Below are 25,419 nucleotides of genomic sequence, written 5' to 3'. Positions count from 1 at the left end.
TCCTTGAACCCCAGAAACCAAGTACCCCATATTCATACTGTCCTTAGAGTGAAGGCTGCATGAGCAGGAGACTGACTGGAAGGCTCTGGTGTCAGAATACGGGGAGATGAGAGAGACACAAATCTTCTCAGTTCTTTCAAACACCAAGAGCTCGTTATTTATTGCCGCATGTTTGAAGACTGTGATCGAACAATACAATTAAAGCTTTCAGTTTACAGAATTCTTTTCTTTTCTTTCTTTTGAGACAGGGTTTCTCTGTGTAACCCTGGCTGTCCCAGAACTCACTCTGTAGACCAGGCTGGTCTTGTACTCAGAGATCTGCCTGCCTCTGCCTCCCATGTACTGGGATGGGCTACCATCGCTCAGCCCAGAATATTTCTCTTGCCAGGTAAAGGAGTCACTAGAAATGAGAGAACATGCCTTTTGCCTTTTTCTTTTTATTTAGAAAACTAAAAAATGGAGAGCAAGGAAAGTCACCTTTAGGAATATGTACTATAGTCTGTGTAATTTGGTTAAGGTAAATCAAATTCACTTTGAATTCTGCAAACTCAGACTCTATCACCAAACTAGGTACTCAGAAGAATTTATATTCAAAGAAATTCCACAACATTGTCTAGAAATAATGGCTACAGCTATAGCTACATTCTCTCATTTTTTTTATTTTTGAAATTACAATTTAATTAAAACATTTCTCTCTTCCCTTTCCTTCCCCCTCCAAACTCTCATATCTATCTATCTATCTATCTATCTATCTATCTATCTATCTATCTATCTATCTATCTATCTATCTATCCCCTCCATCCCCACTTTTTCAAATTCAGTCTTTTTTGACTAATTGTAACTGCCCATTCTTTTTTATTAATTAATTAATTCTCACTCTGATCACAGTTTCGCCCTCTTTCCCTCTTTCCCCCCAAGTTTCTTACTCCACGTTTCCTCTAACCCCTCAACTCTACAACCCCCCTTTCTCTTCAGAAAGGGGCAGGCCTCCCAGGAACATCAGCTAGCTGTGGTTTTCAAGCTGCAGTAAGACTAGCCACCTCCTCTCCTCTTAAGCCTGGACTAGGCAACCCAGTCTGAGGAAAGGGTCCCCAAAGCAGGTAACACAGTCATTGACTAATAGGAGTTCCCACAAAGATGACCAAGCTACACAACTGTCACATATGGGCGTAGGGCCTAGGTCAGACCCACGCAGGCTCCCTGGTTGTCAGTTCAGTCTCTGTGAGCCCCTGTGAGCGCAGGTTATATTGTTGAATATGTGAAGATGTGTTACATTTGTTTCACCTGGCCTAAGTTCTGATAAAAACTGAGTGGCCAATAGGTAGGCAGTAGAGGGGATAGGTGGGGCTGCTGGGCAAAAAGAATAAGTAGGAGGAGAAATCTAGGCACAAGGGAAAGAGAAGGACACGCCTAAGGAGAAGCCAGGTGTTTGCTAGCCAGCCAGACATGAGAAGTAAGAAAGCAGAACATACAGAAAGAAAGAAAGGTTTAAAAAAAGCCCCAGGCAAAACGTAGAAAAAGAGAAACATTAAAATAAGAGCTAAGACAAGACTGAGCATCCCTAACTCATAAGTCTCCCTGTCGTGATTTTTGGTAGTTTGTTGGTGACCCAAAAGAAAAGGCATGCTACAAAGTTAGATTCTGGGTTTTCTTGTGGTATCCTTTACTTTCCTGGCTCCTACAATCCTTCCTCCCCTTCTTCCACAGGATTCCCAGAGCTCCGCCTAGCATTTGGCTGTAGGTCTCTGCATCGGTTTCCATCACTGTGGGGTGAAGCTTCTCTGATGACAATTAGTACTGTCCAGTATTTAAAGGGCGTTAACCTGTTAAACTTAGTAAGAAAAACAGTTTTATACCCACCCAGCTGTTTGTTTTCTAGTCGTTTTTCTTTTCCTTTTTCTAAAGAGCAAGGCAATGCTACAATTTTCTTGAATAGGCTTTGCGTTACATTCTTTTGACTGTGAGACCACTTGGAACAATGAAAAAAGACTCAATTTAAATGATCTAGTTCTGTTTTCTAACACTTTTTGTCAAGTGAATAATATAATGAGAAGGATTCATGAAGACACTGTTTCCCTACAAGAAACGCCAGGGGTAGATCAGGGAGGGCAAATACCACCACCATAATCACCATTGAACTTATTTCCTTTGCCACTAGAGGTACAAAGAGGAAAGAAAGTTGTACCTAATCCTGATATAGCTGAGGGCTTAGTTGATGATGGCCTTATCTGTAAAGACAATGCAAGATGTTTGATATTAGTGAACAGATATTTAATTAATAAAAAGCCTGAGGTGGGGGAGCTATGACTGGATGGGTTTATCTCTTGCAGCTGTATAACTCACAAGATAATAACTGACCCTAATCCCAAAGATGTGCTAATTTGAATCACTACTAAAATAAACTTTTTTCTTGTATGCCTAGCTTTTCTCAAAGAGTCCAACACCTAGTGGGACTTTTGTCAGCATTAAAATATAGCCAGTAGGTATGCGTTAGAACTCTGTCAACCCCAAGCTGTAACTTACATGGTGGGACAGTCATACTAGTAAGGTTGCGATAAAACCTATGCGTGGGAGTCAATTCATTTAGATGTTTATGGGGTAGTCCCCCAGAATCACACTTGTTAGAATAATTACCCACAAGTAAATATTACATAAAATGTTGCAGTGGTTTTTATCTTGTTTGTGTGTGTGTGTGTGTGTGTGTGGTTGGAAGCTGAGTGCGTGCCTGTACCCACAGCCAGTCTGGCCATCACTGGATGGCTTTTGTTCTTTCTCGGAAACTAATGACACATTCTTTTCTTTACACTCAGTTTGAGAACTAAACTCCAAAACAAACTTAGATCAAGACCAAAGTTATCCTCAGACTCCTGATGATGGGCCATTTAAAAGTGACAAATGTACCATTCTGTTTTCTAGACTTTGCCAAGAGTCTGACAAAGGCCTGAGCAAGCTCAGGATTTCTGAGGAGGAGCTCCCGCGATGTGGAGACTCTATTTCTACTTACCCTTTCGATCCTCGGTGCTGAAGCTCTGGCCCTGAATACTTCCTTTCCTTAGGAGAGATAACCACTGTTTTTTTGGCCACTGGGCAGTTCTGCAATGACAGCCAACCACTCATGCAAGGAGCAACTGCAGGTGCAAGCATTGCCTGCCTGATAAGCCTGCTTAGGAGGCGGCAGGAGAGACCTTATCGCTTAGTGTTGTGTGATTGTTATTTCTCTGGCAGTGTTATTATGCTTCCAAAAGAGGAGAGAGGGGAAGTTGGCATGAGCCAATTCCCTCATTTAAGGAGGGGAACCACAGTTCCTTCAGAGGCCAAAATAAAACGTAAAGGAGACCCCCCAACCCCACCCCAAACCAAACGCCATAGGTGCAGTCGCTGGAGCTCCAGATTCTTTGGGACATATCAAATAGGAGGTGGGGGCATGGTCGTTTTCCAGTCAGAGACCCCGACTTGAGGAGGTGGATGCCATCCCTGTGCAAGATTGCTGCCAAATGTACCTCTCCTGGCACCACTGAAACCCAGAGGAAGAGCCAACATGCTTGGGCAGAATCCTCCAAGCTCCAATACAAAGCCATCTCCCTCTCTCCTTTATTCATTTCCACTGGTTTTACTGCGAGCCTATGACAAGAGGAAGAAACTAATCATAAAACCTGATCATAAAATCCGTCCTATACTTGAAGACAGCTATTAAATATTCACTCAGCAAAGGTCTGCTTGCATCCTTGAAAACAAAAGGGACTCCCCACTCCCACCGTCCCCACCCCTGGGACCAGCGCTGACCATCCCGAAAGTTGTCACTGCCCTATGTTGAAGACGAAGTTAGCGAATCCGGAGCTGCGAGTCTCAACTTGGGGGAGGGGGCGACAGGCAGGGCGGGGTGCGGTGGGGAGCGGCGAGAAGGAGGGACTTGAGGGAAGGACACTGCCCCCTGCTTCATCGAGGTCATCGCCGAAACCGCCTGAGCGGCCGGTCGGGCTTGGGGCTGGAGGCCCGGGAGGGGCGGGCAAGGGCTCCGCAGCCGCGGCGGGGTGCCAGGCTCCGTACCTGGCGGGCCGGGCGAGCCTCGCAGGCCGGCGGCCGGGGCGTGGAGGGTGTGAGCGCGCGCGCCCCTCCGTGCTCGCCCAGCCTCGCGCGCGTCTCGGGGGAGAGGCTCCGGCGACAGGCGCCCCGGGAGCCCGCAGCTCGGTCCCGCCCGCCCTGAGGAGCTTTGTGCGGCCGCGGCGGCTCCGAGTCCCACCTGCTGGCGGCGGAGGGACGAGGAAGGGGAAGAAGGAGGCGAGGAGGAGGAGCGGAGCGAGGCGGCGCCAGCCCTGAGCTCCCGCCGGCGCCCACCTCCGGGGGCTCGGCGGTCCTGCACCGGCCTGCTCGGGTCCCCCGGCCTCGCGGCCACACCGCGCCACCGCGGCTGCAGACACCCCCCCCTCCCGCTCTGCCCGCGTATCGCGCGGCCCGGCCCGGCCGCCAGCCACCGCCACTGCCACCCCGGGGAGCTCCGGCGACTTGGAGGCGAGCAGCGGGGCTCTCGGCGTCGCCTCCATGTGTCGGGGAGTCGCCTCGGCGCCCCAGCCCCGCTGAGCAGCCCCGGGCGTGTTGCGACCGGCCGGAGGGCGTGAGCCAGGAGGCGCGGCGAGCCCCGCAGCCGGCGACCAGAGAGCGAGCGAGTGAGCGAGCGAACCCCGGAGCAAGCTCAGGGAGCAGACACCATGCCGGGCTGGAAGAAGAACATCCCCATCTGCTTGCAGGCGGAGGAGCAGGAGAGAGGTGAGCCTCGCGGCCGAGCCTGGCGGCCGAGTCGGGCGCCCCGGGTGCCTCCCGGTCCCCCAGCTTCTCGAGACCTGTCCTCGGGCCGGCAAGGGAGGGGCGCCGAGCCCTCGGCGGGGGGGGGGGGGAGCGCTCCCGACCAGGTGGCACCTTGCGAATTCCGAGAAGGGATTTTGGGGTCTTGGGGAGAAGCCGAGGAGGGAAGGGAAACGGTGCTGCAGCAAGCAACTTTTTGCTTGGGGAAAGATTTTTTTTTTCCCCCTGGCGAGGACCTAGAGGAACTCCAGCAGCTCCCGGGCCGCTCGCACGTGGAACCCGGGCTCCTGTCTGTGCGGTGGGCGCTTCAGGTGCGGGGGGTGGGGGAGAATCTTGCAGTGTTTTAAGTGACTTTTCAAACTTTCCTACTCCTGCCGCGGCCGCCTTTGAGATGTCCCCGCCTCTGGCTGGGCTACGGTGGTGCTGCCAAGCCCTAAGTTGCTGGAGATTCAAGGAGGAGGAAAACTAGGAAAAGGGGGAAGAGTGTGGGGGTGGAAAGGGGGCGCTGCCATAGGTCACTGGAGGGGGGAAGGGAGAAGGAGAGGGCTGTCCGCAGCCCAAGGGGTCTGGAACTGGTAGTGACTGCCTAGGAAATGAGTTATGCCCCAGCGCAGTCCCGGCTTTCTTGTTAATACCGCAGGACTGCGGGCTTTTCATAATTACCGTCTATTTTTTTTCTAAGAGATGGCACTCGGTGCCAGGTGCTTTGCAGACCTTTTACGCTTCGGCCTGACAAGTGTACTGGGCACGTTGCTTTGAAGTGACTCGCGGAGAGGAAAGTTGAAGGCCTTTTGCACCTAAATGCTTGGCTCTGTTGTCATTTTGTGGTGTTTGGTTTGTGCAGTGTTTGGCCAGGAGTTCAGCTCTGTAACCTGGATATGATGTTCTCTGTGTGCACCAAAATTTCCTACAAGGCCCCATGGGGCTGTGGGGTGTGCAGATCCAGAGGGCTTCCTGACTGTCAAGGTCCACGAGGGTTTATAGTCTCCTGCTCCAGCCTGCCCTGGCTTGTTCAAGGAAGATGCTTAAGAAGCGAGTGGCTTTTGGGATGCAGGGTCTTCCTGAGTGTGCCCACCAGCTGGTGCTGGAGGTTAGATGGTGCTGCATGGGTGGGTGGCAAGGAAGCAGGAAGCCAGTCTGCTGTGCAGAAAAGGCAGGGTTTGTTTGTTTGTTTTTTCAAAAGATCTTGATTCTGCAGCGTGGGGAGCTGGTATGGACTGTGGCTGGGTTACTGGTCATGCCGAAAGTTTCAGACTCTTGAAATAATGCTTGCAGTGGAAGAACCAATGTACAATTTCCAGTTTTTCTCTAGGTGGCACAGCGTGTCTTCGGTTGATAGCCTGTTTAATGACTCAGGGAATTTGTCCCTTTGAAAAGCACTTCCTTAGATTTGGGACCATGTATTTACCCCTCGCCAATGGTACCCCGCTTCAGAAATACATCTGTCTTTGCTTAACCAAATTTATCACCAGGTAAAAGCACTGAAAGAAAGCATTGTGTCAGGCACACACTGTCTGTCTTATCAGCTGCACGCCGCAACGCACCTGATGTTAAGAGCATCCGTTTGATTAAAAAAAAAATCACAGCGCTGCCCTCAGGTTTTATCAGAATGCTGAAGTGGGTAGTTTTTTTTTTTTTTGATTGTAACAAAATGTGCTTGTATGTCTTTTAGAAATATATGATAACTTTGAAAGCTGATCACCTAATCTGTTTGGCTGAGATAAGACTGGAATTCCTCCAGTACAAAAAAATCTGGATCAGAGAAATTGGACTGTCTTAGCTCCTCCAACAGGAGAAAACAGGGAATGTGTGTAACTTTGGTGCTGCCCCCCTTTAATGATTCTTATTCCTTGCATATAAGATATTTTTCTAATGTGCATATATATATGGTTGTATCCTTTGAGGTCCTTCCTGCCTTATTGAGAATGTACAAATGTTTTTGTTCTTTAAATACTGCATACAACCTAGAATTTGTGTATAGGAATGTGTTGTGTATATGTAAATGAGTCAAGATGCTTACATGACTTTCTGTCAGAGGACATTGCTTGAGCTTGGCTTACACCTTTTGCAAAATTTTATTATAAAGTATCGAGTAGTTGATGTTTTCTGTTTGTATTTGAATAACATTGTCTAGAGTTCCCCCTACCCCTGAGAGTTTAAGTAATTCAAACAGTACTGAATTAGGTACCTTTGAAATATAAACAGAAGGATTAAACTGACAGAAAAGTATGAACATGGCAGACGTACATTTTTAACATTGTCTGATGGTACAATCAACGGAAAGGCCAGTTTCTAGTATCTTATATTAAATCCTAAGAGGGGGGGGGGGCTGTGCTTGCTGCCTTTTCCAGACTGCGCTAGTAAAACTTTGTTCAGTGTATGTTTTATTTAGTTAAATCTTTTTTGCACTTGACTGTAGCCCAACTTTATATGAGATGCTACCTTCCTCAAGTTCTAGATCTCAGCATTTAAGATGCTAATCTCAGTTCACGGATGGATGGGAGGAACTGGGGAGATGGCTTAGTCAGCATCTTTGCAAGCATGAGGATCCAAGTTCTAATCCCCAAAACCCATGTTACAAAAGCCAGGTATACCAGTGCCTTCGGTGCTAGTGTGGAGGAGGTGGATTACTAGGGCTTGCAAGGTAGCCAGGCCAGCTGAGCTGGTGAACTCTGGGTTCAGTTAGAAACACTGTCTCAGAAATAAGGCAGAGGAGCAATTGAGGAATGACGATGCATCAACACACAAAAATTTAGGGGGTATACGTTTATGGCATTATCACATGCTAGAACGATTTGGTTAATCTATGTAATTTTTGTGTTGTACCGACATTCATAGCTGGGGTTTGCCTTGAAGGCCCCTGTCAAGACAATATTGAATGAGCTATTGCAATCGCATGCAGGGTTGAGCAGAGAAACTGCACCGTATCGGTTGCTGCGGTTCGTGCAGTCACCTCCAAGATGACATGTGAAGACTCACCCATGTGGGGTGACATACTATTAAAATTCAGAACACATTTCTCTGTCCTCCCTCCCCTCCCCCATTTTCTGCTTGAGCTGCTAAACCCAATCCATTTAGAAGCCATCAGATAGACTTTCGGGTAAATGTTTTAGGCGAGGAAGAAAGAGTATGATGTTCTCTTTAATATCCCTTCCAATCAAATTAAATTAAGCAGTTTATTGGTTGTTTCACATCTGCTTCTGAGCTGTTCCTTTGCAATAGGGATGTCGTTGCCGAGAAGAACCCCAGCACACTGGGATAGGTGCCTCTGTAATTAACAGTGCCGTTCTTGTGCCTTGTGGCTTTCCTCTGACTGGGAGGCTTTGGGTAGTGGCTGCTTATCATAGTTGAGCAATGCGTAGTGAGCACTCAAGACCAAATGTGCTGCTCAGGAAGACGGACATCTTTCTATTGTAAATGTGCCACTTCCTAGTTTACTTTGCAGCAATGAAAATACTAATTGGCATTTTCTTTAAATTTGAAATTTAGGCTTAATGGAATGTTCAAGTGTCATCCTCTTCTAAAGATGCTCTAACTGCATTTACATGGCCGTCTATGCTTGCGAGTTTTCATACTCCTTCATTCCTTTGCCATTTTAATTTTTTTTTATTGTAGGTTTTGGAGGTCTATACATGAACTTGAGACTGTCCCTTAGCATTTCAGTTACAGAAGTTACTGCTTAGAGTTTTTGTGTGAATTTTAGCAAATGAGAGATGTAGATGCTTTTATGTGTTGTATGCTTTTATAAAGCATTGATGAGAAAGGTGGGGGAGGGTTAAAGAGTGTGCCCTTACCACACCCTTGGTCTATTTTATTTTTATGTCACACGGAGACCTGGTGACATCACACTATGCTCTGTGTAATAAAATGCCAGCTTGACATTTGAGTTTTGACTGGTGAGCTTTGTGTGGGAGAGGGAAGAAAGTAAAGAGATCTAGAGTCCACGATGTGTTAGACACCGCATGCTGCACAGGTGTGACTTTGTGGAAGTCTGTGGTTCCAGGAAGGTAGGTACAATTGTCATATGACGACGTTGTGGCCCAGAATCAACACAGTTGCTTCCAGTTACAAAGTCAATCCCCTGAATACTAATTTCTAAAAGAGATAATTAAAAAAGAAGTTAAGTTACAATTCCTTAGAGAAACTTTGTAGCATTTTATTAGCACAGTATAACATCTTGCACTGTTCCTCTCAAAAAACACTGCCGGCAAATCTCTCACTGTGAACTCATGAGGTAGTTTTTATAAGTTACATACATGGGAAAGCACTTGTCAGGGTTAATGGTGTGCTTTCTGTACACTGACTTTGGAAGGTAGACAGAGTACCTTCAGTAGTAAAGATGGCAGTATGAATGCATGTGTTTATTCCTTCTTGTTACCTTTATTTATTTTGTATACGTGGATGTCTTGCCACAGCCTGGGTATGGCAATCGAGGACAACCAGTGGGAGCCAGTTCTTTCTTAGCATAGGAGCGTCGAGCATCAAACTCAGATGGCCAGGATTGGTGTGCTGAGACACCTCCCAAGCCCTATTTAGTTAATTTTTGATACAGTTTCTCCATGTGATCCAGGTCGCCCTGGAGCTCTCTACTTGCTTCAGCCCCCAAGTGCTAGGATTTACATGTGTGCACCACCACACTTTGCTCAACATGCTTCTCAGAATTATTTGACAAGCTTAAAGTAGCTCATTTAGGTGAACAGTTTTTTTCCACCAAGGTTTTGACACTATTACAGTTTTCCTTGTCTTCGGAGTGTATTAGCCATGAAGGCAAGAATTAAGGAAAACAAGGTGTTGTTTTTCTGTTGTGAGCTGGTAAGTGACTGTATTGTAGTGGCCATTGTGCCCTTGCTTTGTTGCCAAATGCATTATGTAATTAAAGCCATATATCTGAACTCTTAGCCTGGCTACCAGTGGCCAAACAAAAGAATCTCCTCGGGTCATGCTTTCTTCTGCAGCAACCTGATTGGCTTCTTATACAGAGAAAAGGTAGTATCAATTCATACCAGTGAAGGAAATTGAGAACTGAATCCCATGGAATTTAATATTGTTGTGCTAAGTGCTCTACAGTGGCAGACAGTTTAGGGCATTTGAGAATTATTTGTTTTCCGCTAACTTGCGAGAGTAGTTAGTAATACCAAATATAAGAGCAGCAGCAATAGAAATCCGCCTGTCCAGCTGCCATTGACTCTGAAAGGCCGAGCCGATTCTGGGCTCCAGTCTCACCAAACTTACACTTTCTGAAATGCTGGCATTTCTTAAGTGTGAACATGGGAAACCTGTTGATGCAGGGTCCTCTGTGAAGACGCCCTGAGTGATGGAAGTGCTGTTAGCTTTACAGGAAGGTGAATGCTGTCTAAATATATCTAGCAATTAAAATGGATCAGATTTAATGTCCCACCATCCTTCATTTCAGCAATGTTTAACCTGAAGGCATGCAGTGAGGACTGAGGAGAAGGTGTGACTCATGTCCTTGGTCGAGTCCCTGACTTCAGCACCCTGGTAGACAGCAAGGGATTTGAAAAGAAGTGGCATCAAAGTGCAAACCCACTGTGACAAGTGGCGTCTCTCTTATGTAATAATGAAATGACACTAGCAAAATTAATAGTTCCACGTTGTATGTCACTTCCATCCAGGTTCACTAATGGTGACTTTCACTATTTGTATGTGTCTTGAAGTAGAAGGTCCATAAACCTAGCCCCTTATGTTGCCTAGATGGTGAGATGATATGATTTTTAAAAAAAATTCTTTACAAACATCATAAGCTGGCAGAGGGGAGTAGATCCAGTATTTTGTTGGAAGCTCCAATGAAGCAGCACTTTCCCAGGTTAGGTTCTTTGATGTTGCCTAATCTGATTCTTTCATGAAAAACTCAGTGGAGAAACAAGCTCGGGACCATGCTCCATTCCCCTGCAGAAGTAGACCATATATCATTCCCCTGTAGAAGTAGACCATGCTCCATCCCCTGTAGAAGTAGACCACGCTCCATTCCCCTGCAGAAGTAGACCATGCTCCATTCCCCTGCAGAAGTAGACCATGCTCCATCCCCTGCAGAAGTAGACCACGCTCCATCCCCTGCAGAAGTAGACCACGCTCCATCCCCTGCAGAAATAGACCATGCATTATTGCCCTGCAGAAGTAGACCATGCTCCATCCCCTGTAGAAGTAGACCATGCTCCATTCCCCTGCAGAAGTAGACCATGCTCCATCCCCTGTAGAAGTAGACCACGCTCCATTCCCCTGCAGAAGTAGACCATGCTCCATTCCCCTGCAGAAGTAGACCATGCTCCATCCCCTGCAGAAGTAGACCATGCTCCATCCCCTGCAGAAGTAGACCACGCTCCATTCCCCTGCAGAAGTAGACCACGCTCCATCCCCTGCAGAAGTAGACCATGCTCCATTCCCCTGCAGAAGTAGACCACGCTCCATCCCCTGCAGAAGTAGACCATATCTCATTCCCCTGCAGAAATAGACCATGCATTATTGCCCTGCAGAAGTAGACCATGCTCCATCCCCTGCAGAAGTAGACTATGCTCCATTCCCTGCAAAAGTAGACCATGCTGCATTCCCCTGCAGAAGTAGACCATGCATTATTGCCCTGCAGAAGTAGACCATGCTCCATCCCCTGCAGAAGTAGACCATGCTCCATCCCCTGCAGAAGCAGACCACGCTCCATCAGCCTGCAGAAGTAGACCACACTCCATCCCCTGCAGAAGCTTCTTGGGCGCTAGCTGCCATGATGGATATGTAAATGAGAAAATCATGTTTTTTATTTTGTTTTGTTTTGTTTGAGATTATTAAGTACAGTTGTGGATCCTGGGGCGTGACGTCCGGGGTATGACCTATGGCCACAGCCATCTCTTTTTGCCCCTGTGCATGCTGGTGCCAAGGAAGATTAAGGGAGAGAGATTGTGCTGGACCAGGGAAGGAAGATGCTCTGAGGACAGAAGCCAGTGGAGGTGGCAGGAAGGGAGGGTAGGACAACTTGAAAGGAGGAAGAGGCTTCAGAAGATTGGGAGGGGATGGGAGGTTCGGTGTGTTTCTGAGCATCCTTGAACAGGAGATCCCAGGGACTGCTAGGGAATTCTCAAGGGACTGAAGTGTAGCTAGTGGCCATGTGTGTGGAGAAGAGAGTGGGCGTTTCCTCCCACAGTGGAGGAGGGGAGCAGGAGACTGGAAAAGGCAAGATGTAGGATTTCCTGTGCCAGGAGAAAGTTCAGACTGTTCATCCGATATGTGGAGTTGTCCAAGAATGAGTGATTAGATTCTATTCATCTCTTAGAAAGGTTACCCGGAGAACACAGAGGGAAACTGTGAAGGGGAAGGGTCTTGGAAGAGTCAGAGGAATGAGCAGGCTGCTGCCTTGATTTGGTGATCTTTCTGTCTCTCCTCTCCCTCTCTCCCTCCTCTCTCTTTCTCTCCATCCCCCCTTTCTCTGTCCTTCTCCATATCAATCCTCTCTTTCTCTCCCTCTCTCTAACCCCCTCCGTCTGTCTCTCTGTCCCCCCCACCCCCGCCCTCCCCGTCTGAGACAAGGTCTCTCTATGAAGCTCTAGCTGCCTTCAACCCTGTCTCTATCAGGGACCCAGGTTCTTTCCTGGTAGACTTAATGAAGCCTGATCCAAGACAATGAAGGACCACCAATGTAGCTGTTTACCAGTCTGCGTATAGTATACCAGGGACTGCCATTTTCGCTCCTTTTATTATATATATTCACATACTGTCTGATCATCAATGAACAATAGCTACCGTTCTGTATGTGTGTCTTAAAACTAACTTGAGATTTAGGTGACTTTGTGCCACTGAGAGAAAAGGCCAATAGCAGCATATTTTACCGAAGTCCCATCCTTCCCGGTAGCACTAGCTGCTATGACTGTTACACTCGGAAAATACCTGACGGATCTAGGAGTAGCTCTAGCTTACTGCTTACTCTGGACTCAGGGTCAATAGCCAGGAGTGGTTATTTTTCAGCATTGTCCTGGGCAGACAGCCCCTGGTACCTCTGATTTTTCTTGTCTGTAAAGTAAGGGCACTTGGCATGTTTACGGCTGGGGTACTGTCCAGAGGTGAACGACTGGATATCATGTGGTGGGAAGTTGGCAAAGACTCGGGCTCTTGATGGACATTTGCATATTAGTAGACCATCTTGAAATAGGGGTATTATTTGAGTTACCTTTGTCTCATAAAACATAATAAAAAGAAAAATTTCATTAAAAAAGTTAACTATTAGCCTTCCAGTGAGGCCAAGTAGTGGTGGCACTTGCCTTTAATCTCAGTACTCAGGACTCACAGGGAGGTGAAACTCTGTGAGCTCAAGAGCTCAAGGTCAGTCTGCTCTACAAAGTCATTTTCAGGGTAGCTAGAGCTACACAGAGAAACCCTAGCTCGAAAAAACAAATAAAAAACAAGCAAAAATTTCCCTCTTGAGCCTTATAACCGCGGTAGCAGCGTCAGAGAACGGTGCGTGTCTGACAACTTATGCAGCCCGCGCATCTAAGATGCAGTACATGTGTCGGTGTTTTAACTCTCCGACTGTGGCATCCGTGGCTGCAGGGGAAAGTCCAGCTCAAATGCTGAGAGCGCGCTGCTTCCTTCCACTGATTCCAGTTCTGTCTAATATGGTCCGTGGCCTCAGTCCCCTCTCCTATCACCATCGAATTGAAACCATGCTCGTAACGTTTTTAAACAAGGAAAAAGTTTTTGCTGAGCTCTGCTGCTTCTGCCTTCTTTTTTTTATGATGCTGTTTAAACATATACAATATAAAACAAGGCCCAGACTCCTGGTGCTTACGGCATTGTGACTACAGAGTCAAGAAGATAGCACAAATACTACCCTTTGAAATCGGTCACATCAAAAGGAGCAACATCCGCTACACGCACTTCGATATTTGGCTGAGACTAAATTCCCTCTGCAATGCAAATGCCACCCTTGTTATTGCAGAAAGTAATGTCGCTGCTTTTTATTTTTTCTGTCTGAGTCTGTGACACACTGCCTTTTTTTGGTCATAAACACATCATTTATGTAGAATGTCCTCGGTGGCGATCCTAAATATAACACCCAAATTTAACTTCGAGATTGGTGTCACATTGGGACTGCACGCTCCTGTTGTCCTTTTTGATCTACCTTTGTCCTTCTTAAACGGTCTGTGGTGAGGGACTATTTTAGCCAGCCGAGGCTGGTTGAACTGTTGTCAAACAGTGCAATGAATTGTGGGGCAAGTCACCCTCTGGGCTGGCCTGTCCCTGTCTCTTCCCCATTTGGTGACATGTGTCCACCAATCACAGATCAGCATGAGATCATTTCACATGGCAGCAGGAATCTCTTCAGCAGTCCCCACTTCCACCTACTTAACTAAGCAGGAGCAGGTAAGACGTACCCTGCCCACAGACCACACTTAAAATAAGACTCTGTTACAGCACCTGTGCACAGTGGAGATCCCGAGATCAGTGGCGTTAGGAGGAGCCTGCATAAAATGTACACACTATTCTGAAGGTAAAAAAATGAAACAGTTTCGGCAACTGCTTTTGCCTCATCTGTAAGCCTTGTTGCTGCTGAAAACGGGATCCGAACCCGTCAATCGAGAGGACACCAGTCCTGCTTACAAACTCTTCTCTAGTTTCCCTCGTTCCTCAGTGCTGTCTCTCTCTCTGTCCCAAGATGGTACCCGTGTGAAGGGGACAGCTCAGTGTCCTGCAATACTGGGAGAAGGGCACTTCATCCCTCCACTGTGTGACCCTCACTGAGTCCGATGCTCTGATGTTGGCATGCTGGGAACCTGGGCATTGTGCCCTGGTGTCTACTGAGTTGAGTCTCTTCCCTCTTATTCTTTTGGATGTCACCCTGCAGCTGATTTGCTCTTCCTGGACCTCATCATTGTGCCTGCTTGGGAGATCTGCTAGTCTGTGACCTTCCACAGGCCTTCCTGCATACCTTTCCTGTCAGCATTTCTGTCTCCCTCTGGGGAGCCAGGAATCACTGGTTAGAGGTGTCACCAGCCCATATATGCCTGAGCTGCTTTCTATAAATGTCACCGCTCTTTCAGCCCATTGCCACATTGGATAGTGCACGTGTCCAATAGGAGGCCTGCATGCTAGATGGCGGTGTCTTTGGCCACTGCACTCTCTAATGTGCTCAGATTCATGCAGGAATTGGTTTGTCTTTGCTTTCCCAGCTGTGAAGAAAATTAGAAGCTTTTAGGAATTATAACATCTGATCTACCAGGTCCCACCTTTTCTTTCTTTCCTGCCTGAAGTCTGGAGTGAGCTAAGTGACTTGAAAACTTCAACTGGAGGAGACAGGGAGCAAAATGGTGAAGGAATGGTGAAAGGAAAGAAATTCCTGTTTCTGTGTAAAGTGACCTCTTCTCTGAAGAGCCAACAGAAATAGAGAAAATGGACCAGTAGCCCAGAGATGACGTAGCCTGGAGCTGGCAAATGGTCCCCTCAGTACATGTTGCTGGCCAACCTTGCACACCACACTTTCCTGATTGTTCAGCTAGAAATCTGTCCTCTGTATTTCTCCAGCAGACATAGGCATAGAAGTACGGACATGTTTCACCCCAGAGTTAGCACTGTGGGACTCCTAATAAAGACTGATATTTTGTTCTGAGATAAGAGTCTCACTCTGTAGTCTAGACTATCCAGGAACTTGCAGTAATCCTCCTGCCTTAGCCTCCCAAGTGTTGGTCTTACAGATAAAAACCACCATACTTGGTTTGATAGCAATGCTGTTTATAAAAGGCTCCCCTTAAATTGCAAATGAAGACTTAAAGAATAAGTCACCAGATATCCTCCAGATTTCTTCTGTATGTGTTTAAAGAATCAATCAATCAATCAATCATCATCATCATCATCTTTTTCTTCTTCCTCTTTTTCGTCTTCCTCTTTTTCGTCTTCCTCTTTTTCCTTTTCTTCCTCTTCTTCCTCTTCTTTTTCTTCCCCCTCTTCCTCTTCCTCCTCCTCCTTTTTTTCTCTCCCTCCCTCCTTTGTGCCTTCCTTCCCTCCTTCCCCTCCCTCCCTTTCTTCTTCCTTCTCCTACTTCTTAGACTATTCAAGGGCTATTGTCTTTGATTTCCCTAGTTTTTGAATACAGAATATAAGCAGGCCATATGAAAACCTTGTACACAATTTGACAGGATAATTTCGGTGTTTTTTGGTTCAATTCATCATTTAAACAAAATATAAAGAATGTGGTTTTTACCTATTGGTTCACTTTAAAATGGCAACAAACCATAAAAAAATAATGTAGGTAAAAACTTTACACAGTGACATGGCAGATGCCCTTTGTTTATTCTGTGTTGAACCTGTGAATTCTTTCCCTCTTGCTATCTCATGATGTCTAGTGTTTATATCTTACTGATGTTCACAAATTCCACCTGGAAAGATTGAGAGGAATGCATGGCTCGCCTCAAGAAGACAAAATTAGTTACAGGAATTTCTACCTTGTCCTTTTCAGAAGCTTCAGGATTATTAACTAAAAGAGTGGCATTCGAAATTGGGTTTTTCCGCAGATTTAAGTGTTTTGTTTTCAATGTATAATTTTCTAGTATGGGAGCCCATTTTCATCAAATGGAACTCTCGAACAAGGCGATATAAATTTAGCTTCTTTGTCGGTGTTTCCCTTTCCTGCTGTCATGTGAGCTATGAGAGGGAATGCACGAGGCTAGAATCCAACACCCGTAGGGCTGCTGCTGCCGCCGACAACGAGCCCAGCCATAAAAGTGTAACCTGTTCCCCCCACCCACAGCCATGTGAAGTCAGTGACTGCACTGACTCAAACTCTGTCCTAGTAATAATCCCACTGAAAAAAGAAGAAGAGGGGGCAGTGTATTAGTTTGATCAGGGTGCTCTAACAACATGCCATGGCTGGTAGACTGGATAAGTTAAGCAGTAGAAATGGATTACTCTACAGATCGTGAGGCAGAGTTTATTATAAATGGAAGCAATGGAGAGGGGAGGGGTGGAGGGGAAGGGAGGGACTGACTCTGATTTAAGACTCAGTCTCTTGTGTGTCTTCTTAGGAGGACATTGATCCTATTAGATCAGCATCCCACTCTTAAAACTCCGATTAGCCTTAATTCCCTTCTTAGAGACTGCATCCCGAATAAAGCCACACTAAAGGGTTAAGCATGTGTGTGGAATTTGAGTGAATACAGATACTCAGAGAGCAATGAGCAGGAACAGAAGATTAGTCAGTGGTTTTTATTGTGTTTCTGTAAATTTTATCTCTCAATGTCTGCAAGCTACTACTAATTTTGAACAAAAGTATCTGGGTTTAAAAATGTGACCTCTGTTCTCTTTATTTTCATGCTTGTGTGATGTGTGTGTGTGTGGGAGGGAGGGTGTGTGTGAATGTGTGCATGTGTGTGTTCGTATGTGTGTGGATATACTTGTGTGTGTGGATATACTTGTGTGTGTGGATATACTTGTGTGTGTGGATATACTTGTGTGTGTGGATATACTTGTGTGTGTGGATATACTTGTGTGTGTGGATATACTTGTGTGTGTGGATATACTTGTGTGTGTGGATATACTTGTGTGTGTGGATATACTTGTGTGTGTGGATATACTTGTGTGTGTGGATATACTTGTGTGTGTGGATATACTTGTGTGTGTGGATATACTTGTGTGTGTGGATATACTTGTGTGTGTGGATATACTTGTGTGTGTGGATATACTTGTGTGTGTGGATATACTTGTGTGGGGGCGCACACACATGTGTGTGGAGGCCAAGGCCATGTGTTAGTCTTCCCCCGTCTCTCTCTGCTCTCTTTGCTGAAGGAAGGCCTTTCAGTTGAACTTGGCGCTCATTAATATGGTTAGTCTCGCTAGCTAGGGATCCCTTCTCTGCCTGCCTTGCTGGGATTAGAGCTCTGGCTTTCAGACTTGCTTTGTGGTTACAAGTATTTTAGCCCCCAAGTCATCTCCCTAACTCATTGTGCACCTATCCCCCTCCATTTAGATATGTTAGACTTATGTCTGCTTTAATCAATAGTGTTCAAGGATTGATGATCTGTGACCCCCCGTGGTCAGGATGCAGAAATTGGTGGGGCTTCCCCTTGTTATCTGGACCTCATGGAGCCACCATGCTGGGAGGAATCCCTTTTGCATGCGCAGGTTGCATTCTCTCCAGGTGGCAGTTCTGGATTCTGGTCTTCTGAGGCCAGGTACTAGGCCAGGTGTCAGTGAGTCTTTAGAGGGATTAAGATCACTGGTTGTTGAGTCACCGCAGGGAGGTTCTGTGATGTGGGATTCACCTTCGTATGCTATGAATATATTTTACTACCATTGGTTAATAAAGAAGCTACATTGGTTTATGGCAGGGTAGAATATAGGTAGGCAGGAAAATTAAATTGAATGCAGGGAGAAAGAGTGCAGAGTCAGGGAGATGGTATGTAGCCAAAGGAGATGCCAGAACCTTACCGGTAAGTCATAGCCTCGTGGCAATACAAAGATTAATAGAAATGGTTTAATTTAAGATATACAAGATCTATCTAGAAATGTACCCGAGCCATTGGCCAAACAGTGTTGTAATTAATATAGTTTCTGTGTGATTATTCAGGTCTGAGAGGCTGGGAAACAAAAATACAGTCTCTGACTAGAGTTCTGGACATTGGGGACTAGCCATTTTTGCAGCCATCTCTCTTTAGCCCTGACCTATATAACCTCTGAGCTCTGGAAGATGGCAGTTCCATTTTGGTGAGATTTGTTGTGTAGAAGGGATACTAGAGCTGATATTGGGGAGCCCCTATCTGGGAACTCTATTTCTAGCAGTAAGTGTCGCTTAGGTTGAGTAGTGTGTAGATGGTAGAAATGCAGCCTTCTCTCTTACGCTTCCTTGCAGGCTGAGAAGTTTAAGGTCAAAGTCAGATTTGGTGAGGATTGTTTCATGCTTCCGAGGTGGCAATTATTGCTGTGTCCACATACGACTGCACATAGGAAGGCAGAAAGCACTGGGGTGATCACTCCAAACCCCTTCATAATAGGACTAATCCACTCATGACAGCAGAGTCCGTGTGACTTAATTATTTGCCAGGGGTCCATATCTTAATAATGTCATACTGGGTGAGTGTTGGAGATGTTCGCATCCCTGTCCACATGCAGTTCCGACATATGAGTGTTGGGGAGATGTTCACATCTCTGCCCACAGGCAGCGGCTGCTCAGCTCCTTCACTGTCCTGAACAGAATCCTCTGAACCCCAGCCTCCTTGGTGTCTTGCTCTAATGGAAACAGTGCTCTCCACTCAGGCTCCGTCTTTCTCCTCCATGGTTTCTCAGGGTGTCTCATTGCCCTTCTTCTTACAGCCACTCTGTAGGTAAGTTACTCATGTCTGTAGCCACATGCTGGGCAGTTAGTTCTCAGAGGCAGCCCTGTAGTCTCGGAATGTCTTTCTAGAAGGTGTGAGGTCAAAGCACTTCCATATGAGCATCAACACTGTTGCCTTTGCTTGTGTGTTGTGCATGAGTGTATACTATGGGTTATGGGGACATATGGCATATAGGGACACTTTTATTCTGGCAGCAAGAAGAGTTGTACATATAGACGCTTGCATGTCAGATGTTTCTATTTTAATAATTTCCATCATGCCAAATATTTACAATTGAGATAATCAAAAATTTGTCTGTGTGGGTTCTTGGTGCTTTAGAGTCGTCTTGTAGAGCGTGAAAACTGATGTCCTAGAGCTTGTCGTTGTCCAGAGCGCTACCCTCTCATCTTGTTTTCAGCTGTCCTGTTCTCAGTAAGTACCAGTCTTTCTTATCCTGACTCCTGTCCTCTTCCAATCCTGTAGAACCTCAAATCCACAGACCCCCCCCCCCACCACCACGTACTTCACTGCAATCACTGCTTCTGTGTGCAGCTCTGATGTGTTTCCACAGGAGCAGGACCATGAGCTAGCCTGCTAATGTTTCTCATGTGTCTGTGGGCTGCACACACTCACGTTTATCAGTAATGGAAACTGAGGGCAGGGTTGTGTTGTTTTCTTTTTTGTATTAGTTTTGTTACTGTGGAATTTTCATCATTCAGAACAGTTCTTAGTAAGTCCATAGAATATACTCAGCAAACATCTGTCCAATGAGTTAAATTATAAAGTCCCAGAGATAAGAGGCAGGGTTCCAGCTCCTCATTCAAACAAGGAAAGGTCTAAGGTAGTGACATGTTGAGGATATTTGGAGAGGTGAGAAGCAACTTGGGTCTTCCTAAGGCCATTAGAGCAATAGAATGTGTCCAGTGGTATCACGAAGGGAAGAGAAGGATCTTTAGATGCCAGGGCGAGCATGCTCACAGGTATGCTTCCATTATTGTACAGTGTGTATTTGAACTCTTAAGCATCTTGATTCCAGTGGAAGATAACCAGGACTGATTTTGGTACTCTATCATTCTTACTTTCTGTGCTAGTTAGTTTGGATAGTCAATTTGACCTGACATAGAATCATCAGGGAACAGAACCCTGATGAGGAATTATCTAGATCAATTGGGCCCGTGGCTGTGCCTGTGGGGAGATTGTCTTGATTGTTAATTATTGTAAAGACCTCGGCTAAGTGCATGCGACATCACTTCATGGCTGGGAACTGCGTAAGAGCGAGGAAAGCTAGTGACTCGAGCAAGCAGGCAGCGCGGAGCCATTGCTTGCTCTCTGCCCTTGACTGGGGATGGGATGGGACTCGCTGCTTGAGTTCAGGCTTTGCCTTCCTCCCAATAACGGACTGTAACCTGGAGCAGTAAGCCAAATGAACCCTGTCTTCTAGAAGTTACCCTTTCCAGCATATTTTACCGCAGCAATAGAATGAATGAAACTGCAACCCACCTTCCACATCTGAGGAAGAATTGGGAGGCTAAATAAACCCTACACCAACATCTCCTTTGCCCAACTGGGAGGGGTAGATGAGCAGGGGGTATCTTATTCACCGTTGTTGAAACACACATTGTTCTTTAGAAAATGCCCCTTGATGATGAAAACAGCAAAGACTTCCAGCTAAAATGTACCTCTGTTAGCGGTGCGGCTGATGGGAGAAGTGCTCAGCAGGTGAAGGCTTCCTCTTGACGTTTACTCTGAGACGGGATGACTGTGTCAGCGATGGTGTCACAGTCTCCGGATTTACGTCTCTGCTGCGCACCTCTCACAGCGCAGGGCACAGCATGGATGCTTAGCCTTTGCTAGGTGAATAGAAAATGAGATAAAATGAGCGGGCATTATGCAAAGTGGTGGCGGGAAAGGAACAGGCTTCATCTTCTTCCCATGCATGGAGAGAAAACGATGTAAAGTCAAGGGTACAGCATATATGGGGAACATTACCAATAAGCTATATTATCTAATTGATTTAGGGGAAAATATTTGTTGTTATTACTCATAGGACTTCAAAACTAGGCCGAAAGCAAGATGGTTTTAAAAGTGGAGCTAAAGTAGTTTACACATTTCTTCAACTCTACTGTTTGTGTTTCATTCTTGCGTCTTAGAAGATAGCTGCAGGCATTATCTCTCTAACAGCCTCCTCTGGCGCTGAGGTTGGCTTCACCAGTGTATAATAACATGCCAGGAAAATGAAGATTAGTGTAGTTTGTGCTGTTTTTTTTTCTAAGCCAATTCAACATGCTCTATTCACTCTGGAATGAAATAGAAATGGCCTTTAATTGAATAATTTATTGTGCTGTTTGTTTGTTTTTTGAACATCAAACACAAGAAATAAGTATTTAATCAACTTCTTTGCTTAAAGCATAGTTATAGAGAAACCTATTAGAGTATCTGTAAAATGATCTATATGTAATATATGTATACAGCATCTATGTAGTTTAGAATGTTTCATAGCATTGTCCTTCATTTGAAGGCTGTAGTTCATATGTTTATACACTCTTAGCCACACCATTTTTTTTTATTTAGATACAGTTGATTACATGGTGGATAATCTCAAATTTCAGTGTAATCATAAATCTTACTTAGATTAAGGTGTCAGCGTAATTGGATAGCTTTTTTCTCCATCAGAGCATCTCTCTAACAAGGTTTCCCAGGCTTCCAGCACATGGATGCTGTCATTTGTTCTGGATGCACATTAGTGTTCCTTCACTGTCTGAAGTCCTTCATCATGTTTTCTCAGTTTCCTATCCCCTTTCTTTCCAAGTTCCATGGTATCTGCTTGTTTTTTCCTTCAGCTCCCTGCAATTGGTTCGTTGCCTATTCCAAGCCCAGCAGGTCACAGGCTTTTCTTCCTACACTTGTTGACTTATTAATCTAATAACCTTCTACATCCCTTCCCTGCAGAGCCTCACCGAGGCTGTCTCCTGGGGCAATCACATGCCTTTCATGGATTCTTCCTCATGCCACCAGCCAGTTAGGTTTAGATTGCCCTGCAGCGGATGAGGACATATCCCCTGAGCAAATTTTTACTTTCCATTATGGGGAGGAAACTTGGCTCTACCGCAGGACAAAGACTCCGGCTTTTATCATGGACTTGGGTTTGAATACTAACTCCGTGGCCTTGGGCAACCCTTTGATCTTTCAAGTTCTTCTCGCACAGATGACTTCTGGGAGTGCACACCTCCATCTTTAGAGTGAAAACACCTGCCCGTGGTTGGTCCTCAGCAAAGGCAGGGAACTCTGGAAGAGTGGAAGTAGACGTAGGCGCGCTAGTGCTATACTACAGACAGCGGTGGACTAGGTAGCCCAGTATTGCAGATGGTGCAATGACCTGAAGATGACTGTTCGCTCACGCTAGTATCTCATCAGGAATGAGGGAGATGCTCCCCCAACTCTCTTGCTAAAGTAGACATTTGACAATGAAGGAACCATTCGTTAAGAGCAACTAATAGAATGATTATGAAGGTAACTCAGACACTTACCTAAGTTACTTTGCGTGAAGCTTGAGGGCCCTCAACACTGGAGAGTAATGCACACATGAACAAAAGGGCTGCTTTTACATGCTCTGCGTATCCTGCTGCTGCTAAATGGCTCAGCCTGACACCAAGCTCTCCATTCAGTTTTCCAGTTCTCTGTTACCCCTGTCACTGGGATGGAGTGAAAGCTGCAGGGGGCTTTCCATTGGTGGTAAAGCAAGACAATAAAGGTGCCGAATGAGCACTAGAGGACCCGCAAAGATGCGAAGATTGGGATCTTATTTCAACATTTCCATTAATGTTTCCAGATAAAAACAACACGAGGCAAAAACCAATCTAGGAAACAGGAAGTCTGGCACAGCTGCTGTCTGAGCTGAGGTCTGGGAGAGCCCTTTTGCCTGTTCAGATTCCCTGGGCTACCGATATCATTCATTATTTATAGTCTTTAGCAACTTCATTGCTCCCTGAAACACTGATAGTAAAGTCTGTGTCTCTGACCTCACTGTGATCCATGGCTAGCTCGTCTGAGCTGAGTCTCTGAGCATGAAGAAATAGGGATGCTTGCCTGGGAGCCCTGGGTTTTCTCCTGAGGTCAGAGTTGACCACCTTGCCCAGGGATGCTTGCCTGGGAGCCCTGAATTTGCTCCTGAGGTCAGAGTTGATCACCTTGCCCAGAGGACACTCAGTCACAATCACAGCCAGATTAAGGAGCCTGCTGCCGGTCCATGGGAGTTCTTCACGTCATTGAAATCATTGGAATCATGGTGCGAGTTAGTTCTTTTTACCACAGCATGCCGACGTTTAGTGGGATGTTTAAACATCCTGAGGCAGAGGGCTTTGCCAAGCACCTAGTCATAAACTAGTGTCCAATGAGCAAGGCTTCAAGACAGCAGGTGATCACCATCCGCAGGGTCCCAGGTGCTGTGTGCTGCCTCAGCTTTTGGTGTTTGGCATTGGTGCCAAGTCATGCCGTTGTACCAACAGGCTGTGCTTGCCCTTCAACTTACTGTTCCCGGCCCATCATTTTCCAACTTTTTGCCCCTACCACCCTCAGCCCAAGCCCTCTCAATATGTATGAATGTTTCCTACCTGCTTCTTGACCCCCTCCAGACATGGGAATTTCTTCTGTACATTAAATGCAAACCTTGTCCAGTCAGTATTTGTCCTGGAAGCCAGAATGCGGACTTATTTTTGTTTTATTTATTTATTCATTTATCTTCCTATGATTGACACCTTTTCTAGTTCCCCACTATCCGTCTGAGCACCCCAGTCAAGCTCTGTCCCTAGCTTCCATTCTGTTGTCTGTGAAAAATGGCGCCACCGAACTCTGGCAAGCAGGTGATTTGGGGAAAGATACAGTCACTTTGGGCAGCTAATTTCATCGCAAATCTTCTTCGCAGCTGAAACATCCTGCTCCAGCATGCAGCTCCGAAGATGCTCGGAGAAACACTGCCAAGTACAGCGGTAGATGGTGGGATCTGGGTCTCGAAAAGCAATAGTGAGAGCACACATTGATCCTCTTCACCCAGAGCACCAGTTCTGCAGAAGGGTTGATTCTGAGCCTTCTCAGTGATCCCTCTGTGTTCCCGTGATGCCAATCCAATCAACGTCTTGATTCTCTGCTCTGAAGCCCTGTGCCTGTCCTGACTGCGCTGTTTTCTCTAATTGAGCAAACTCAGCAGTTATTGAGGGCCAACTATGCGCCCTCTGCTGTGGTACTCGCCAGAAAGAAATCAGCCAGCGCTGACCTTGAGAAGTCTACTACACTGTACAGTGAACATTTTATAACGTTGGGACTACATGAAGCCAATTATCATTTCTTCCCATCTTAGGCCTAAAACATATCTAACAGGGATTTATTCTCTTTCCACTCCAAATAGTAAAAGGACCCCTACAGGTAAAAAAGGAAGGTGTGAGTATGTTCTTAAAAGGCATGTGTGACAGAAAATAGCATAAGTTACATGAAAATTTAATAGTCTTATATGTTGACACTTGCCATAAACAGAATGAAAAGGCAAATGGTAAACTAGAAGGAATATAAAAGACAAAAATTCAATATCTCGTATAAAACAAGCACATAGTAGCACTTAATAAGTCATTGGGCCAATGAATGAATGAATGAAATAAAAGGAATAAGGAATTCAGCCTCACCAGTAGAATAAAATAAAAAGATGTGAATCTGTGATACAGGGCACATCACACCCAGGTATACACACACACACACACACACACACACACACACACACACACACACACACACACCATAAAAATAATAAGCACAGTAACTTTTTACCTTATTGGAAAATACTTTTAAAGACTCTGTCATCATCATTTTATTAATAATTGATATTAATTCATTTAATTTAAACAATCCTTCATCTGCAGTTGATACTGTTGTCTTCAGTTCGTCCATAAGCACAGGACTTCAAGAAGCAGAATCATCAAGGATGCTGGAGGTTAGATTTGGTCCCATCCTTGTCTGGCTACACCATCCATTCCCTTACCCACCATAGTATCCTTCTGTGTTCAAAGTGTCCTGGAGGAGATTTGATGATATGGGATGAAGCTGAAGAACACAGTAGTATGTTCATACATTACATTCCACTTGTGGTCTTCCAAACATTGCATGTACACGGAGCATTGATGTGTGCTGGGGGAGGGCAGTACATAAAGTCTGAGAATTTGGCTGGCCCTTTCTCTTTTCCAGGTTCCCTACCACTGAACCGAACTATTCTCTTCCTCTCTCCTTAACCTGCACTTTCTCACGCTCCCTCAGTGTGTATATATGTGTACAC

At 45.7% G+C, this 25,419-nt stretch overlaps 1 protein-coding gene across 3 annotated transcripts in view; it reads left to right on the top strand.

Annotated features, from left to right (window-relative positions):
* The first annotated feature begins 4,594 nt into the window (after positions 1-4,594).
* Grip1 (glutamate receptor interacting protein 1) overlaps positions 4,595-25,419 on the top strand; it is a 625,790-nt gene continuing 604,965 nt past the window's right edge. For 2 of the 3 annotated variants that reach the window (XM_075954108.1, XM_075954106.1), the window contains exon 1: positions 4,595-4,764. In XM_075954108.1, coding sequence (XP_075810223.1) covers positions 4,707-4,764 — 58 coding nt within the window. In that variant the 5' untranslated portion in view covers positions 4,595-4,706. The remainder of the gene's footprint in view (positions 4,765-25,419) is intronic. The other variant, XM_075954117.1, reaches the window with a different exon arrangement.

The sequence above is a fragment of the Microtus pennsylvanicus genome, chromosome 20, assembly GCF_037038515.1.
Source record: "Microtus pennsylvanicus isolate mMicPen1 chromosome 20, mMicPen1.hap1, whole genome shotgun sequence".
NCBI lineage: Eukaryota > Metazoa > Chordata > Mammalia > Rodentia > Cricetidae > Microtus > Microtus pennsylvanicus.
The sequence above is the reverse complement of the archived record's forward strand: the minus strand, read 5'-3'. Positions and strand labels throughout refer to the sequence as shown.